The sequence below is a fragment of the Epinephelus moara genome, chromosome 7 (assembly GCF_006386435.1).
Source record: "Epinephelus moara isolate mb chromosome 7, YSFRI_EMoa_1.0, whole genome shotgun sequence".
NCBI classification, from domain to species: Eukaryota; Metazoa; Chordata; class Actinopteri; order Perciformes; family Serranidae; genus Epinephelus; species Epinephelus moara.
The window spans coordinates 8,048,163-8,067,542 of NC_065512.1; the positions used below are offsets into that span (position 1 = coordinate 8,048,163).

Genomic DNA, 19,380 nt, shown 5'->3' on the forward strand with positions numbered 1-19,380 from the left:
TGAAGGAAAAAAGATTAATTTTTTATTATTAAAATATTTATCAAAAAAAAAAAAAAACATAGAAAGAGTACTTAAATCCCATATGAGGAGTTGTGTCCTGTGTAGTGAGTTGCTGGGTAAGGCTACATAAACTTGCAGCATGCACTGGTGCATGTAGAGCTGAGAATCACATGCACTGCTCAAATTTCGAGCCCTGTCATTGGACATCAACTGGGACCACAGAGGGGTACTTGGCATATTGTAAATCACAGAACTTCCCCCTTTTAAAATTGAAATATGCTCTTTCTTATATGCTGCTTTATTAATAGTCTTTAGGGAGCTCATTTCCTTATCATGTGCAGTAACTTTATTATATACAGAGTTTCTATCCAAGACAAAACCACAGAAGTGCAAATTATTGACTACCCATGCATCAAAACTATTTACAATCTAGATACAAAAGTCACCAAGCCTGCTTTCTCTAGTGTAGTTAAAGTGTATATTGACAGAAGCATAAGAGTCCAGCATCTCTGCCAATTGAAGATGGACGTACAAGCAGGTTCTTGTGAGTTGGGATGAGGTTGGTTTCCTCATTAAGAAAAAGACAACAGGCAGGGGAGACAAAAGGGGTCGGATTTGAGCACGAGAACAGGGACAGAGTAAAAAAGAAATGATGTAACATAAACAGCAAAGAAGACAGAAAAGGCAGCACAGACTAAAACATTTCCTAACTGCATGCAGTTCTCGTCTCCGTCCACAGGAGGGCGACAAAATCCTATAAACAAACATTACTGTATTTCAACAGGTGGACCTGCAGTGAAACACAGCAGGCGTCTGATATCCAGAGCAAAATGTGCACATGAGGACACCTACAGCGTGTTATAAACAAAACAGGAAGCAAAGTAGGTTACAGGTTTAAATCCCAGACTTGTGGAGATGCAGAAATCTAGACGGGACAAAGTGTAATATATCCCCGCAGCCCTTCAGTTGTGTGTGTTTAACTTGTACACCGAGGTGTTCCTGGCTCCTCCCGTGTGCGTCAGCCTCTTGAGCTCGGTCAGACAGAGGATGTATACTGGCGTCTTGGTTCCCACGCCACAAATCCTCCTCAGCTCCTCCATCTGAAACTCTGTCTGTTCTCCTGCAGAGGGAAACACAGATCACAGCGACCGATTAGAAGCATCCAACAGCTGCTGACTCCAAACAGTGCTCTGACTAAGAACCATGTTCTTGTTTTATTTGTACTTCTTGTTTATGTAATCGTTTGCCAGTATACTGCTACGATAAAACCAAAACCAAATATCTGATTTGTTTTATGTACTTAAACTGGAGGAATAACTTTGTTTTGTTAACTGTGGTGTCTTGCCAGTACATAGACCGAATCACCATGACGTCACGCTGGCAACAACAATCAGTTTTGGGTAGAAATCTGGCAGTTGATTACAATAACAGAGATATGTAAATCTGGTAACCTTGTTGATTTCTGTTGTCATTTTCAGCCCTAACTGTAACATTTAAAGATATATAGTTGAATATGGTGAAAAGGGAGCTGAGCTGGAAGGAGAATCTTTCAATTACTGGTCCATCTACATCCCAACCCTCACCTATCACCCTCACCACATTGCTGGGGAGAGGGGCGTCTGGGGTGCTTTGCTTGGCCTGCCGCCCCCGCGACCCGGCCCTGGATAAGTTGATGAAAATGGATGGATGGATGGATGGATGGATGCCATCAAAAATCCTGTGGTTGGTTCTTTTTCTTTCACACCACAAACAAACTGCACCAAAGTCCACTTGTAAGCAGACCGAAGTCTCAGTTTGGTTGTTTGGTCCGCACCAGGGTTCGACTGGCAGCTTACACAGCAGCCCAAATGAACTGTACTAACTGCACAAACAGACCTGAGTTTGTTTAAACCAAACTAAACCGGTTAGGTGTGAAAGCACGTTAAGTTTGACCCTTAGTGTAGTGTAGCACTGACCTGGACTCTCTGCCAAGAATTTGTTGATGCTGTTGACCGCCTGGTTGAGGCTCTGTAGAGTCATCTGCCTCAGGTAGCTGGGTAAACTCCTGAACTCGCTCTCCGACACCACAGACAGACTCACAGCTCTGAGGAGAGGACGTGGTACAGTTAAAATATTGATTTAAGAAGAGTAGCATGAATGATAACAGGAAGGCTCAAAATAAACATCAATCATTATTAGAAACAGACAAAACTAACCATCCTATAAACACGTATAAACACAAACGATACCACTTTTTTTTTTTTTTTTTCTGCTACTCAGAAGCAGTCTGATCTCGTCTTGTCTGCAACTTTAGATTGAGTAGTCGAGTTACTTCACCTGCTTTTAACATTTTCTGGCCTGACGTTTGGGTGCACGACAGCCATGGCCGTCTTCTTCAGCTGAGCCTGAGACACAAGCTGCAAAATAAAAGAAAAATCATGAGTGAAAAAACAAAGTATGGTCGAATTTGACATAATTTTCTGGATCATATGTCAAACAAATTTAAAGCCAAGTTGTTTTTTTTAACCATACAGGTATAAGATAAAACCACAAGTGAATCCTGCGCTAAAACCTTAAAGTGCAGAACGCTGTCAGCACCACAGTATCTGTAGTTAACCAGCTGATCATAAACAGGACTCACTTTACAGATGTCCTGTGTAATGGAGCTGAGGTCTGGCATCTCCGGGGTGCTGGGCTCTTGCTCGTACATCCTGATGCGAGGTGTCCCAAAGCTGAACTCCTGGGTGGGTCCGTCCAGCTCCAGTCGGTTGACAGTGAGCTCCTTGGTCATCTTTTCATGCTCGTTAGCCTTCTTCAGCATTTTGGCACTTCTCTGGAGGTGAATAAGACAAGTTAACGTTAAACAAAGAGACTTAAGTTCATCTTTTCATGTAAACCCTTATTTCCCTGCACAGGAGGAGCCTTTCCCTAAATTTTGCATTTGTTTAAAATTGAGACATTGCTGCATTTCCAGACAGGACTGCAGTACCAAAGAAAGATATCTTGATTGGGTTGGTAAATTAAATATTGTTTCTGTAAACCACACTGAACTGGTGGTTCATCAGGCTGTGAGGTAAGAAGTTTCCTCAAACCAACTGGGAGTGAATTCTGGGCTGTGACCGGAAACACTCACCAGCCTTCAATCACATGGCCTCTTCTGTTTGACTGATGTTTTAAAAAATATATAGTTTGGTGAATTTCGGGATTCAGCTGTGATGTTTGTTCTTACATTTTGTAAAGAATTTCCCAAAACAGACTCAAGGTTTGGCATCTCTGGCATCTGCTTGTCTTCCACCCCCATGATGGAGATATCCGGCACGTCGTATTCCCAGGTGCGTTTGGAGCCGGTCGCTCCGTTACGAGGTGTTGGAAGCTCAAAGGTGTGGTTGTCATCATCAGCCTGCATGTTGACAGGCTCGGGCTGCCCAGCACTCTGTGAACACAAGCAGAAACTCTGAGCTGAAAGGTTTTGTAGATGAGGAAATAAAGAAATGAATTATTATCATTGAAAAGTTCCTCACAAACTCGTCCTTTGTACCTTTTTGGTGCTGACCAGTCGGTTCACGTATGGGGTTTGAAACGCTGGGACCTCAGGGGTGGTAGGCAGGTTTCCAGGGTGACCGGGGGACTCTGGGTCACCATTGCCTTGGGCAGGTGGGGAGCAGTGACCGTTGGTCTTTCTGATCTTAAACCCCGGTGTGCAAAATACAGGTGGTTCTGGGGACTCCAAGGTCTGTGCTGTAGGCAGTAAGAACAATGAGATATACGGAAACTGCAAAGCATGCTTCATTTCAGAGCTTTTTTTTTTTTTTTTTTTTTTACAACAATCTGCGCACACTGTGATGACACACAGCTGGTTCAATATGAGCTGCTTTCCCTGCTTCCCTTCACTGGTTCCTGTACAGCAGGGTCGGTCTTTGTTTCACTGTTATAATCATTAAAAAGCAAAAGCAGCATGTGTATACATTCAGTAGGCTATATCTTCAGTAGCTAGATAGCTAACCCTACACTTTTCAGGGTCTGATTTTGGTTTTGGAACAGGGAAGAAACGCATATCTTTTTCCAACCTCTCTTGTTGTCGGATGTTGGTCTGAGCTGGCCTAATGCTATGCTATGATTGGTCAGTCTGCATCCGGGGGTGGGACTTAACGGAGGGTCAATTGTAGAAAAAAGGTTTAAGTCTGTAGAAAAGTAGGGTATGACGAACGGTGGTGAAAAGATACTGGATAATGAACATTAGTATTTTCTTGGTACAGACCAAAATGTGTCAGAATATTGAAATCTGCCAAGTATTGAACGCTGTTATCACATGTTTGATCTCATTTTTAGTCTTGTTTCCTTATTTAATCTAAACTATGCAAAGTTTTTGCAGGACTGTTTTTCTTTTGAATTTGAGAATAATGCCGCCTTCTCCTTATTTTTTCATTAAAAGGAGCTTTGAAGGAAAACATGTTAATATTTCTCAATAGAGATGCACAATATTGGATTTTCTGCCGTTATCTGACACGCTGATGTATAAACTTTTTTTTGCTTATAACCAAAACCGATATCGATATATCCACTCCCTGCGCTGGTACTGTGCCAAAAGATGCCTAGGTTTAAGAGAAAGTAAAAGATAAGGAGAATTTTAAACCTGAGGATGCTTGATCACAAACAAGGTCATAAAAAACAAGGGGGGAGGACAGACAGTACGAGGACAGAGAAAGAAATGCTGTGATTCCTGACAAATATAAATATGTTTTACATCACCCATTTCACAGGAACAACAGAAGTACAGGTCAGTTAAACATCATAGTTAAGACTTCAATTTAAGACGCCAGTGAAGGCGAGGGGTGTGCTCTTATAGTTTCTTACCTTTTGTCTGCAAACTCTCCATCAGAGAGTTAACTGGTGGTACAGGTACCTCTTGTGACGGTCTGTTAAAGAGGAGGACAGCCATAAATCAAAAAGCAGTAATAATCAGTCACTACAGACTCTTCAAAGATCAGTGCTGCTGCAAATCCTGCCAGTAAAGGTCACACAGTATACATTATATAACACTCATTATGCTCTACCTCTGGGGCTTCTCAGTGTTCTTCCGGAACAGATCCATTGTGAAGTCGTTGTTCAGACACATGGTGTGCTCTGAAATGCCAAAGTCATGCATCTGAGGTGTCTGTAACTCATCGTCATCCATCCGCAGGGCACATTTGGGGGTTAAAGGCATTGGTGGTGGTGCGGGCGTGTTGAGTGTGGGATGAGGGAGGTTCATCTCGGGCATAGGGGGCACCTCAGAGCACCACTCCGCCCCAGCCAGAGTTCTCTTCAGCTGCATCTCAGAGAGGCCGAAGTCAGAGAGCTGCGGTGTTCGCAGCATGTCAGTGAAGGGCGGCGGCCCCACTTTTGGAGGCGATGAGGAGTGATTACCTTCTGCCTCCTCCACGCTTCCCTCTTCTCCCTCTGCTGACTTAGTTTCATTCTTACTTGCTGCGTCATGTTCAGCCTTTGACTCTGGAACTTTGCTCTCTGTGAAACAGAGAGTCACAATGTCAAGAATGGTCGAGACCAATAAAACTTGATAACATTAACACTTTGCATCACAGCACATCCTCAGTATTATTACGGACTTAATTACTTCCTCAAACAGGTGAACGATGTTTGACCACTGATACTCACTGGTTGGTCTCTGGGTGTCACAGGGAGCTTTGTAACCGTATTTTTCCCAGTGTGCCCTCAGTGACTGGATGTCCTTACTGACCCTCTGCTCCATCACTCGACAGGCGTTAATGAAGCTGCTCACCTCGTTCTCCTGCGCTTTCTGCTGAGCAAGCTGACCCTGGATCTGCCCCTGGATGTATGATGACAGACCAGAGTCAATCAGTGCACTTCTTTTAACAAGGTGATAATATTCTTCACAACACTGACTTGCGCTATAAAGACAGTGTGGTCAGGGACGGTCAATGTCACAAACTTAGCACCACAGAAGATGAACATATTTCCACAATAACATCCGAGTTAAATTATGAATGGTCGTCAGAAGAGGACGAATGAAAGGAAAGAGGGCTGGATACTTCACCGCAAACCTCTGTGTGAGTACTCTTTTTTCCAAGTGAACACAGTGATGTCAGTTCAAAATGAACAGTAAGGAAAATGACAACAATTGGGTGAGTTAAAGATTAATGTGTTTAATGTAAAAACAAAATGTCATCGCTGTCATAAATGCTGTTTATTATTGCAATTCTTTGGTCTGGCCAATGATTGTAAACAGTCACTGGGTCCGTCAGGCTGGAGAGATTTTCGCAGTAATGTGACAAATCTGAATTTAAGACTTTTTAAGGCCTTACACTAAGAAAATTTAATTTAAGACTTTTTAAAGACCTGTAGATACCTTGTTTTTAACTCAACATTTTCTCATGTGTAACTCATTTACTAAGTTTAAAAAAAAAAACAGACTTACTGACAGAAAGACAAACATAATAGAAACAATTCAATCAAAAATAATGATTATACCCTAATTCTATATTTGTTTGTACAACACCATATATGTAAACATGTTTTAATTCCTCATCACACCCACTCCACATGTTAGCTCCTTTAACAGATGCACTAACTGCCATCAACATAATACCAACGGGCGGCCATTAAAGACATTAAGAAACCAAATAATTAAAGTTACTTAAATCAACACTGTTACTCAGTAAATACTGTAGTGTTTGGTGATTCAGACGGCTGCTGGGAATGTGATAAATTAAGTTTAATCATGCCGTTAAACGACGGTACGTTAAATATCAGGTCAATAAACAGAGTTCGGAGTTCAACATGTAACGTTACCTTCAGGGTGCCGACGTCACAGTTGAGCTCGTGATATGCTCGCATAGCTTTCGCTGTGGTCTCTGAAATCAGATAGAAACTCATATTATAATTAGCTAAATAATTTACACACGATTACAGTAACCAGGGGCCGAACAAACAGAGAATGGTGTCGGTGTGTCACCTATGTGTCACTCACCGCTGTCACCGTCCTTGTTGCGGTTTTCAAAGACCTGTTGTAGCTTCGCAGTTTCTGACTCCAGAGTCACCGCCATCTTCTTCAGCTTGGTGAAGAACCGTACTGTCGGGTCCATTTTCTGATAAGAGTGCTAATTATCAAAAATATAAACTAATTATTTCACTTGCACCACCGACAGGACAGTTTGTTTACCTTCACTCCTGACAGGAAAAACTTTTCGATTTTGGCGCCTCTTCCGGTTTCAACCGGAAGCACGTCTTTCTTTCTTTGGTTGGCAAATCAGCTTTCAGTCGCCTTACCGCCACCTAGTGAACTATATATATGGAGCCGTACAATGGCGGAACACAAACAAAACCAAACATTTACTAAAAGCCAAGAACATTTAAGATATAAATAATAATAATAATAATAATAATAATAATAATATAAATTCAGTAAATAATAATAATAATAATAATAATAATAATAATAGGCTAAACATTTAACAAAAATTTACATTCAAAATAATAATAATATAAATTAAGTAAAATAATAGGCTGAATAATATATTTAATAAAATATAAATTCAAAATATAAATCATAATCGTAATAATATAAATTTAGTATAATAATCGTCTAAATAATACATTAAGCAAAAATATAAATTTAAAATATAAATAGTAACAATAATAATTTATAATATAATAATTATTATAATAATAATAATTTAGTATAATAATAGACTTAATAATACATTTAACAAAAACATAAATTTAAAAAATTAATAATAACAATAATATAATAATAATAATGATAATAATATAAATTTAGTATAATAATAGCCTTAATAATACATTTAACAAAATATAAATTTAAAATATAAATAAAAATCATAACATACAATTATTATAGTAATAGACTTAATAATACATTTAAAAAAAACATACATTTAAAAGATAAATAGTAACAATAATAATATTAATAATATTATAAATTTTGTATAATAATAGACTTAGTAATACATTTAACAAAATATAAATTTAAAATATAAATAACATTAATAACAATATAAATGATAGTAATAGACTAAATAATACAGTTAATGAAAATATACATTTAAAATATAAATAATAATAATAATAATAATATAAACTTAGTATAATAATAGACTAAATAATACGTTTAACAAAATATACATTTAAAATATAAATTAATAATAATATCAATTTAGTGTAATAAATAGGCTAAATAATACATTTAATAAAAATATAAATTTTATAAAATTAAATACAAATTCTTTTATACAGTCAGTGGCCCCACAGTGTTACCAGGGTACAGTGCTAAATCTGTAGAGTTTTCTTTGAATGATTTTATGGTTACTTTGGCAACTAATAGGCAGTGTGTAGAGAATAGAGGACAGAACAACATGCAAAAACATTCTGCCCTATTTTTACATTAAACAAGAAAAATATTTTAGTGCTTTAAGCATGGACAATCAGAACAGATCTGTACAGCTCACATGAATATAATGTACTGTACATTATGTAACAGTGTACAGTGAGACTGATGACGAGCATGCACATTTTCTGTCCTAAATCTCTACAGATTATACATGGTCATGTGAAGATGTCAGGTCAAGTTAGTTTTATTTATACAACACATTTAAAACAACAGGAGTTGACCCAAGGTGCTTTTCAGCTGAGGCAGATGGGTTAGGATCTAACGCAGCACAGGTTTACATGATCAACGAAATAGAAGGTACATAAAATACAAAATTGTAATACAATAAAACAATACTAGAGAGAAGGCAAGACCTAAAGCTAACACGATAAAATCAAAGTAAATCGTATACCTCTCAACATTTAGAAGAGTAAACCAGCTATAAACCGACTCCTATCAAACATCCTCCTCTCAAGTTCACAGAGCTCTTATCAGATTAACTGGTCGTTCAGGAGAGTGTATAAATACTGGACAAACTGTGAAGGTCAGTACAGGCGTGCACAAGGAACAACCGAGGTGAGCTGCAAGAAGAACTCAGGTTTGGTCTGGTTATCAGAGCGGCGAACAGATTTACAGCAAATTCAGTCATTTCTAAATAACGTCAAAAAGTTATTTGGCTAACTGTTCACTCTCTCCATTTGTCTGAACACAGCTCTGGAGCCATGGCGATGTTTGGAAAGGTTTTGGAGCCAGTGGGCTACATGCAGACTGTGAGGTGAGTCTAACTCTAAACATGTCAAACAATAAATCATTCAAATACATTTATACTCCCCGTTCTTTAAATTGTGTATGTGTGTGGAACTCAGGGTCCTGGTCCAGGGCATCTGCTCCTACCTGGGCGGCAGCGCCACAGCAGAGGAGAGTGAGCAGGCCAAGAAGAACCTGGACAACATCGATCAGGAGCTGGGAGCATCGGGTCACGGCCTGCTGGACGACCAGGAGGTCCACCGGCTGGAGGACGACCTGGCGGTGGTGTACTACCAGCTGGGCACAGCGGTGAGGAAACAGACTCTGGATCTCAAACATGCAGTCACACTTAGACTAGTGAAGACAATTAGTTTTCTACTTTTATTTTGAAGGGTAGTCTGATATGAGATAAGTAAGGGAGGAGAAATTTAAAAAAGAAAATGGAGGACTGGAGTGAATCTGCCTGTGAAGGTTCGGGGAGCAGCTGCTCAACAGTGCTGCCAAAGTTATTAAATTATACACAGGTATATAATACCATGTGTAATTCTGGTGTTTGCATCAGTGCTAAAGAGATTTATCTATTAGTCCATGGACAGAAAATAATTAAATGAAAATTATGATAAGCAACTAGCCATATGGCATTTGTACTTATTTTCTGACATTTTACAGAACAAAAATAAATCAGTTTCCATCAAGAAAATATAAATAAATGAATAAAAAAAATAAAAAATAACACATATAAATTTAAAAAAAAAAATGAATAAAATACAAATAAATAAAGTAAAATAACACAAAATAAAATATAAAATAAAACAAATCAAGTAATCCTGACATAAACCAAAAAATGTTACTGATGTGATTAAATAAAATAAAAATGAGATAAACAGACTATGAGATATCATTAAACAACTGCTCATAGAATTTACCTAATATTCTTTAATAAAGTTTATGTAATTTCGAACATGTTGAACATAATCACAATAATTACATCAACATTATTAAAATAAATTATCTAAATTCTACGAGCTATAGTTACATAAATCCTCATAGCCTGTTCATCTCAGTTTCATTTGATTTAATTACATAAGAGGTTTTTTTTTTTGGCTTATATTAGAATTACTTCAGCCAGTTGGACGTAAAGTTTTATACATAATTGAAATACGTAAACCTGACAAACCAAAAAAAAAAAATAAAAATAAAAATATATATATATATATATATATATATATATATATATTACTTAAAGCGTATATGACTGATCAATATCCTTAAAATAATCCTCTAATGCAGCGCTAAATTGTAATGTAAGTGTTCTTTTCGATTATATTTGCCTCAAAAAAGTATAAGCAACAAAATCGTTTATTAACTTCTCCTCATGCAACAGTTTATTTAACGGTAAAAATTAAATAATTAATAATATTTATTATAATAATAATTATAATAATAACTATAATTTGTTTTGAGCATCTGCTGCAAAGACAGATCAGCTGTGTGAGTGGAAATACGTCGTCATAATTTGGTGTCCTGACTCTTCTGAAGGTGAAACCAACCTTTTTCTTACAGTGTGAATGAAAGCATGCATGGTCCCACTGCTAACTTGTATCTGTGCTTAAAAGGAAATGTATGTAATACGTTCTGAGCGTGCAGTCCCTCATGTGACTGGCAGGGATTCAGTGACCTGCTCAAGGACACTTTAGGAGGACAGAACCAATTGAAGGACTTTAATTTTGTTTTACTTGATGACTGATGTGACTTTATTAATTTAAAACAAGTAGTTTAAAAAACACAGATGATTGTATTAACATTTTAAGTACTAGTTTTACTGTAGTTGTCTGATTGTGTCCTTCAAACAGCCTTGAGATTGACTTTCCCGCTCCCCGATCAGGTTTTAAAATAAGAAACAAAGGGTGAAATATCTGGCAGCAATAAAGCTGAACAGAGCTCTGTGACCTGCTGCTGCTAATAGACAGATCACTGAGAGAAAGAGAACATGCAGCTCATTTAAATTTACTGGTAGTTTCATAAACAGGGTCGAGGCCCTTGAGGCGGAGCTGACCTTGAAGAGAAACACGCGATCCGCCATTTTCCTACACTGTGTGTGTGTGTGTGGCTGTGGCTGTACTCATCATGCTAAGCGTGTTATATAAATGTAGATATGTGACCAGATGTATGATTGAAGCATCTGTTTGGTTTTATCAGGAAGTATTAACAGGCTTATGCTTTTGATTTTCTGTTTAATTATTTAAAAAATTACAAATCTCTTAAATTGGCTGAGTAGAGCAGCCATTTTTTAACATCTGAATTTGAAAAATAATTATTAAAAAAACACTTTCCTGGATCAATTTAGCTGAATTAAGTGTAAATGTATTTGGGTAAAGAATAACTAGTGTCAGTATCAGTGTCATTGTGTTTCTGGAGAGCCAAAATCTCTATGTTCTCCTTATTGTGAAAACATCATCTTAATAGAGCTTGACAAGATCATTACACTTACTATAGTATGATATTGCATAAGATAAGAGGGTATAAATATGGTGAGGAGTAAAAACTATAATATTTACACATACACCCATCAAATTTGAGCTCCTAATTTGATCAGTGCATCTTTAGCGAGGTGTTAGAGTGAGTAAAATGTGACATAACAGAGAGAAGTTGCTGTGATTGGGAGTGTTGCTCACAAAGAGGCACAAAATTAGATGCAAAACAAGACATAAATTAACTAAAACAAGCTGCAAGATGACTAAAAAGAGACATAAAACAACCACAAAAGACACACATTCTCACTCCAACCTCGTCACACATCGTTTCTGGGTCATGGACTTTCCACGCCCAGATACAACGTGCAAGGTACCCTGGATGTGTTGGTTGCTGACGTTCTGGGACACCGTGTCAAGTTCTGCCTGTTACATACACTGTCTTCTTTCAAAATACACTTCTGTTTTCACAGGAAATTTACCGTTTGAATGCAGTCTCTTTCAAAATAAAAGCATTACGTCAGTGGGTTTTTTTCAACAAAAACGCATGGTTAGGTTTAGGAAAAATTAACAGGGTTTGGCTTTGGAATCTTACGGGACGCAAACACCACTCTCTTGGGTGAAAGTTGGTCTTTGCTGGACCCATCCACCATCCCTCCCGCCCATCCCAGTTGGACTTTCACTGCCTTAACTTTCGTCCTTGTCCCGCCGCGTTTCCCCCTGATGCCGCCGAGCAGCTCCCGATGATAAAGTCTGCTCAAAACATTGATATGATACGTATGAAATGTACAAATGTAACATATCTGTGTTTTTGCAGAAACATACAATACCAACATTTTCTTCTGGTGACTGGGCTGGGGTGTCTCGCTCCTGAGTACGCGGGGCGGTTGGCCTTTTACGCATCTTGAGTCCAGGGGTCTGTTGTCTCATAGTCTGTCTGTGGCTGTGGACTATTCGGAGTTATAAATAGCAGCTACTTATTCATTTTATTTCACATTAGAGTATCCAGAGTTGTGAATTTGGCATTCATTTATTGCACTGGGTAAATAACATAAACTATTAATAATGTACCGTTTATTATTGACAAGAACCAGGGATTTAAATTAGAGCATTACATTTTTTACTTAGCGTGTCCCACCTTTGAATCTGTCGTCCAGTCTGGTCCCTCCATCTAAGACCTTCTAACCTTCTCTCCTACCTCTGTTTGTTCCAGGTGAGGGCTCAGTCAAACTTCACCAAGAAGGAGACAGACGTGTTCCTGGAGTACGTGAAGGACTACCGGCTGGAGCGGCAGCTGACGGCCCTCTACAACCGTCTGATGGGCGTGTCGGCGCTGACTGACCAGCCTACGCTACTGGAGGAGCTCATCCTGTGTCGCAAGCCCAAACGCTGGGAGCTGAGGGAGTTCTGTGTCAAGGTTGGTGAAGGTGCAGGGGACAATGTGGAGGGGTGGTGGAGGTGGTGTTCAACTCATCTCCCTACAGGGGGTCATTAAAGTTTAATTTAATCTTATTTTTCAAATCATTATACAAGGGCACACACTCCTGCTTAACTACAGCTGCAGGAAGCCCCAGGTGACACGGCAAAACACACACACACACATTTACACACTTCTTTCTAAACTGGAATGAAAGTGCAGCTAATCTGTCATCACTGTATTTTCTTAACTGCATCTGATCCAAGAATTAAAAAGCTTTTTCAGACGCCACTCCATAAAAGAATTATGCAAATATACTGAATCTCCCCGAGGTCGAGCTCATAAGACAAAGACAGGCATTACGCACAGCTGTACAGGATTAAATATTCAGTTTCCAGAATAAAAAGATACATTTGACAGAAAAACATGGAGGTCCTGTGGGGAACGAAGCATGCTGCATCCATCTTCTTGGTATGAAAATAAACTGAATATTTAATTCAGCAGAGCTGTGACCCTCTGTTGTCTTTCTTGTGAGCTGACTTGGCAAATTCCCTTTTGCTTACACTGCTGGTATGGGAACAAACATTTTTCTGTATCCGCTAAAAGGAGCTGCGATGGCTTTAAACTTCAAATTAAAACAGGCCTGAATTCTGTGAAACAGCGTTACGTAACTGTGACGGAGATGTCACAAGTTTGAGACCCACTAAAGTCAGTGTGGGTGCACATAGTTCCCTTTTTGCACAGCATCAAATAGAGCTTCCTCTACTGTTTCTTATATAAAACAAAAACCCCAAATGACTGGATGGTCACTGTCCATTAGTCCATCTGTCCTACTGCCCTTGAGCAAGACGCACATACTGACCATCCACTGTGCGGTTAAATGGACCTTAATAGACACAGCAGCAGTCACAGGCTGGCTTGTTATGTAAAAGCAATTATGTAATTATCTTTTAAACATATTTTTGCAGGCATGACCAGAGTTTGACCAGCATTTATTACCCTCTGTACGATCATTTTAAAGGGACCCCACCTCAAAAAAAAAAAATTCAACAGCAGCATCTCTTTCCAGACATATGGACCCAGTTATTCGAGATAATCCACAGACCTTGTTGTGAGCAGTTCCATGTAGAAACTATTTTCTTTTAACCAAACCACACTGTAACACCAACCCGGTCTCACTCTGAAGTCCTCGAAATCCAGCGTTTGGACAGTGACTTGCGGCGTCAGACACTGACGAAAAAAGCTGTCCTTTAGCGTCAGCATGATACGAGCTTGGTCGCCATTATACATGACTTCAACAGGACTACAACAGACTACAACGGGACACGCGCCGGTGACGTCATAGGTGATAGAAACATGGGATTTTGACTGGCGGCAGAGCTCTTCACACACATAACGTGTAAATAAAAACAAATCAGTTGAGTCTTTCCCCTTCGGATGAAATGGCCAGTCAGGCTACATGCTATGGAGAGAGTTTAAGAGGTCCTGATCGCCTTCGGTACGACGAGAAAGTGAAAATGATAGGAGGTGTGTGCCTTTTTCAGCTGCCAGCCTCTGTGTGGACGAATTCATTTATTCAATTCATGTCCTGTCATTTCATTACTTAACATTCATTAGAATTAACTTCTTGGCTTTGAATATCTCATGTTATTGTTGAGATCAACTGACTTTAGCTATCTAGCTAACGTTAGCCAACTAACCTGTGATGAAGTGCCTGCCACAGACATAGGTGTAGTGACTGGCTGGATCCCACAGCTTTCCGTCTTTACCCTGCCGTTTGATGGCTGTGAGCCACAGATTTCTTCTTTCCCCATTCTTCACTCTATCCGGGAGCAAAGAAGATTGCAATTCTGTTTTTTTTTTTATCGTTTGCTGTGCAGTGAACAACGCAGCAACTTTTCAGCATTATGAACTCCGAGCCACGACGAGCATCTCTCCCGGGTCGAGTTCAANGTGAGCCACAGATTTCTTCTTTCCCCATTCTTCACTCTATCCGGGAGCAAAGAAGATCGCAATTCTGTTTTTTTTTATCATTTGCTGTGCAGTGAACAACGCAGCAACTTTTCAGCATTATGAACTCCGAGCCGCGACGAGCGTCTCTCCTGGGTCGAGTTCAAAACTTTCACCTAAAAGGGGGCGTGGCCATTGTGATGGCAGTGAGTGACGTTGCGTTGAAGTCATGTATAGTTTAAAGGCACTTGGTGGCCTCAGGGGGAAATGTGGCGGGAGAAGAACGAAAGTTAAGGTGGGGAATGTCCAACTGTGGCTCTCACCTGGGAGGGCGATGTCCACATCCCGTAAGATTATAAAGACAAACCCTTTTCTTTTTCTTTTTCCTAAACCTAACCACGTGTGTTGATTGTTGAGGGAAAAAAAAGCACCAATTCGCGGTGTTGTACTGAAGTAGCGCTTTTATTTTGAAAGAGACTGTATGTAAATGTTAAATTTCCTATGAAAACAGAAGTGTATTCTGAAAGAAGACAATGCATGTAACAGGCAGAACTTGACACAGTGTCGACCAACACAACCAGGGTACCTTACATGTCATATCTGGACGTGGAAAGTCCATGACCAAACGTCAATACGTGATGTTGGAGTGAGAATGTGTTGGTATCACTGAGCAGAAGGAAGCGTGCATCTGCTGCTAGCTCACGTAGCACCACTAATAAGTCAGTCCCTCTAGGACGTTGCGATGTTGGAATTGCAACAATTAATGTAATTTTACAATCTTATGTCATTGTAGAGCTGCACACAACATTTAAATTAATCTCTCGGTGTTTATCATGAGACTGCTGCTGTGGGAGTGTGAGCTCTGTGTTTGGGACAAAGCCACATGAATCCAAAAAACAGCCCGCGAAATCCTGGAGCAACACATTCTCACTGCAACCTTGTCACATACTGACGTTTTTTTTCCCTCGAACAACAAACATACATGGTTGGGTTTAGGCAACAAAAACACGTGGTTAGGTTTATGAAAAAAGAACAGGGTTTGGCACGGGATGCAAACTTTTGCCGCCTTAACTTTCATTCTTGGCCCGCCACATCACTGCCCAAGTGCCAGATTTCAACAACTTCAGAGTGAGACCGGGCTGCCTGAAGGGACTGGCTAGCTAACCTAACAGTTCAGCCAAGTAGGACTCCATTTACATTGGGTGCTGTGAGGAGCACAAGCCTCTCGTCCATGAGCAGATGCACACTTCCTTCTGCGTGGTGATACAGTTGGCGGGTGTAGTTCAGTAGAAAGAAAATAGTTCCTACATGAAACTGCTCACAACAAGGTCTGTGGATTATCTTCAGTAACCAGGTCATGATTTTTGGAAAGAAACATTGCTGTTGAGTTTTTTAAATTTATTTTTTCTTTGGCACTTTGAGCACCACAAGCTGAGTGTCATCTAGTTCTATTATATTGGAGAGAAGGCAGACATCTCTACAGCTGATATCTCTAACACTGCAACTCACACCAAAACAATCTAGCCTGATATATAGATCTACAGATAAGAGCTAGAATGATGACTGATTTGGGGGTTACTGTCCTTCTAATGAAATTGTAAAGAACTCATTAAACACAGCTCCTGTTGATTTTACAGCTGTAAAGACAGTTTTCATCCTAGAAACTCAAATCAGAATCCAGAGTATACTTATTAAGGGGCTTTAGGGTGTGAGGGAGCCAGCCTCAGTGGATTATCCTTAATGCTGAAGCAATTTCTGCTTGAAATTGGTGCCAAACGAGTAATTTGTTTGTGTCAAGCTCCTTTCAAAGACTTGTTTGCATAAACGAGTAGTTATAAAGCTCAGTGCTTTCACTGAGGCGCAAAAAAAATGCTAAATGTGTCCTCACTGTGCAGTCATAGTGAAATTATCCAATAAACAATTAGATAACCAAACTTTATTCTGTGTAATGAGCCGAGAAATCTACACAGCCGTGGGTTTTACTTTGGGAAAAGGGCAGCAACATGTCGGACTGACTACTAATCAAAGTCACTGCTGTAGACCTAACCTTGTTGAGCAAAGGAACAGCAGCTTTGTCGCTTTAACCTTGAAGAACTTATCATGTATAAACACGTAGTGGTTGATAAGCTGGGTCAAGAACAAAGGTTTTTTTGTAAAACAAAATCCAAGTGACAAAAAAAAGTGTGCATACATTGATTTTCATACCTGAAATCTTCTGTGATGTTACCAGAGGATCTGCAGACAGTGACTCTGTTAAAAAGCCTTACACAGCTCTGGAGTTTGTGACATCTGTGTGGTTTATTTTGGGGAAAATGATGAGCTCGGACAGTCTCAAAGGGCCAATTGTTCACTTCAGTTTAAGATGAGCCAAAAGAGTCAGAACCAGCCTCTGTTCTGCTGTAACGGTGAGAGTGGGGAAACACATTAAAGTTGCAAAACCCATGTTTGATATCACACAACACTACTTAAAGAACCAGGGTTCCTACACATTTTCCATTTTAAAATACTTTCCGAGACTACATAGGAACCCTGAATAGCATTCTTGTGCTAAAACAACCCACCTGATACTCCCTGCAGGACTAAACACATGTTCTCATGCTCTCTCCTTTTCCTTCTATTACTCTCAACAGATAAACTTTGTCCTGGGTACCGGCCTGCTTTGCCTCTTCACGCAGGCCTCTCTGACAGGCAGAGACCAGACTCTGCTGATGAAGACCTGGTCCGACCGCATGGGCGCCCTCTACAGGAAGATGAAGATGACAGGAGGCCGCTGCTTAGGCTACTTCCTGGAGCAGGCGGAGGTGGATATACGGCAGCAGATCCAAGAGGCCGTGCAGAACCGTGCACCCCCTGAGGACGCGGCTGGAAGCATCCTGAAGACCCTGGAGAAGAACTACGACTGGCTGCGCTGGGCGGTGATGCTCCACCCTGCTGTGGGACCCCTGGAGGACGAGAAGGAGGAGACCGAGGAGGCGCAGGAAGAAAAGGAAGCAAAGGAAGCAAAGGAAGCTGCGCCGCCAGAACAGCAGTTCAACAATTTCCTTAATGTGGCATCAGAAGCACCAATCCCTCACGTGGTGGCATGCTACCGTGACACACCCACTTCACTGGACAAGAGCCGCATCCACCAGCTCATCCAGGACCTGGAGTGGAAGATCCCCAACCCGCCACCTGAGGTGTATGCCTCCATCGAGGAAGATCCAGGCAGGGCACGGCGCTACCTTGCCTCACGCATGCTGACGAAGCTGCAGGAGGGGCTGGGATCCGGTGTGGCCGTCCACGTGGTGCCTGGCAGGATGGAGATGAAGTGCAACTTTCCTCCAGCCTCGTACTACCTCTACGAGTACAAACACCGGCTGGCCTCGGGCACTGTGTGTGTGTTTGGATGAAAGAGTAAAGGGAGGGAAACAACCTGTTCTCACACAGATGTTTCATAATCATATTACAGCATCGGCTTTATTTTTGTTGCTTTCACAGTGGCATTAACATGTCTCATGTAATATTACTTCCAAATAAATGTCATTTTAGAGAAAAAAAATGACACAAGTTGTTTTTTAAGCTTATTTCTCCTCTCCAGTTTATTACAACTTGGGTTTTATCTGAGTCATCCTTTTGGTTCGGACTGAAATATCTCAACAAATATCGGATGGATTCTAAAAAAATTTGTACAGTCATGGTCCCCAGGCAATGGATCCTTATGACTTTGGTGATCCCCTGACTTTTTATCTAGTGCCATTATGAGAGCAAAATTTCCCTTTGCTTATACTTTGGTTTATGACTTAATACCCGTAAAACTTAATACCGTAAAAACGAGATCACTTCTGCGTCAAATCAAAGCCGTACCCTACACCATAGCCTGACGTGCACCTCCCCAGAAATGTATCTACACCTCGCGGTGACGCAGACCTCCTGTCTATTTCTGTAAGCTGAAACCATTTCCCTCAGTGAAAACGAAGCTTTTATTTCCTTTGTAATGTGACCTTTGTTAAATGTTGCTGTTGTCCCTGGCTTCATATGAGTAGACGTAATCTCCGCTCGTCGCTAGGCTAATTTATACAATGTAAAATGCCATAGGCTTGTGCTGAAAACATTAGCATGTTGTATTTGTGGAGAAAATGTGTCCAGATTAACAGAAGTGTTTGTCTATGAATGCTGCGAGTTATAGTGAAGCTGATTTGTGTTTGAAATTGTCTCTATTAAGCCATGTTTAATGTGTGTTTAATGTGTGCTTTGAATTAACTAAACTTTACAGCACTTTGCAGAAACCCTGATGCCGACTAGTGTTTTGGAGGTGTAACTGCAGAGTGACACAGACACACCTCTGCACAAGTATAAATGCTCACAACGGCATAGACTACGTGTTCAGGCAACAGCGTAGGCTCTGCATAGGGCTGATGCACAAGTATAAA

The 19,380-nt window shown here is 40.2% G+C and overlaps 1 protein-coding gene across 1 annotated transcript; it reads right to left on the reverse strand.

Moving 5' to 3' along the window:
- On the reverse strand, window positions 1-7,186 carry ska3 (spindle and kinetochore associated complex subunit 3). Its single transcript, XM_050049205.1, has 11 exons — window positions 6,968-7,186; window positions 6,790-6,851; window positions 5,635-5,806; window positions 5,034-5,484; window positions 4,834-4,895; window positions 3,518-3,717; window positions 3,209-3,412; window positions 2,621-2,812; window positions 2,317-2,396; window positions 1,956-2,083; window positions 1-1,120 (listed from the first exon to the last, which is right to left on the reverse strand). Exons 1-11 carry the CDS (start codon window positions 7,080-7,082, stop codon window positions 963-965), a joined length of 1,824 nt encoding a protein of 607 aa, XP_049905162.1. The 5' UTR covers window positions 7,083-7,186; the 3' UTR covers window positions 1-962.
- Between the last annotated feature and the right edge of the window lie 12,194 nt (window positions 7,187-19,380).

Bases quoted from the DNA above. Each gene is read 5' to 3' on its own strand.
- ska3 (XM_050049205.1), bottom strand. From the start codon at position 7,082: ATGGACCCGACAGTACGGTTCTTCACCAAGCTGAAGAAGATGGCGGTG. The intron at 5,485-5,634 runs GTGAGTATCAGT...TCTGTTTCACAG, and splicing joins TGACACCCAGAGACCAACCA to AGAGCAAAGTTCCAGAGTCA. The intron at 2,084-2,316 runs GTGAAGTAACTC...TCCTCTCCTCAG, and splicing joins CCAGAAAATGTTAAAAGCAG to AGCTGTGAGTCTGTCTGTGG.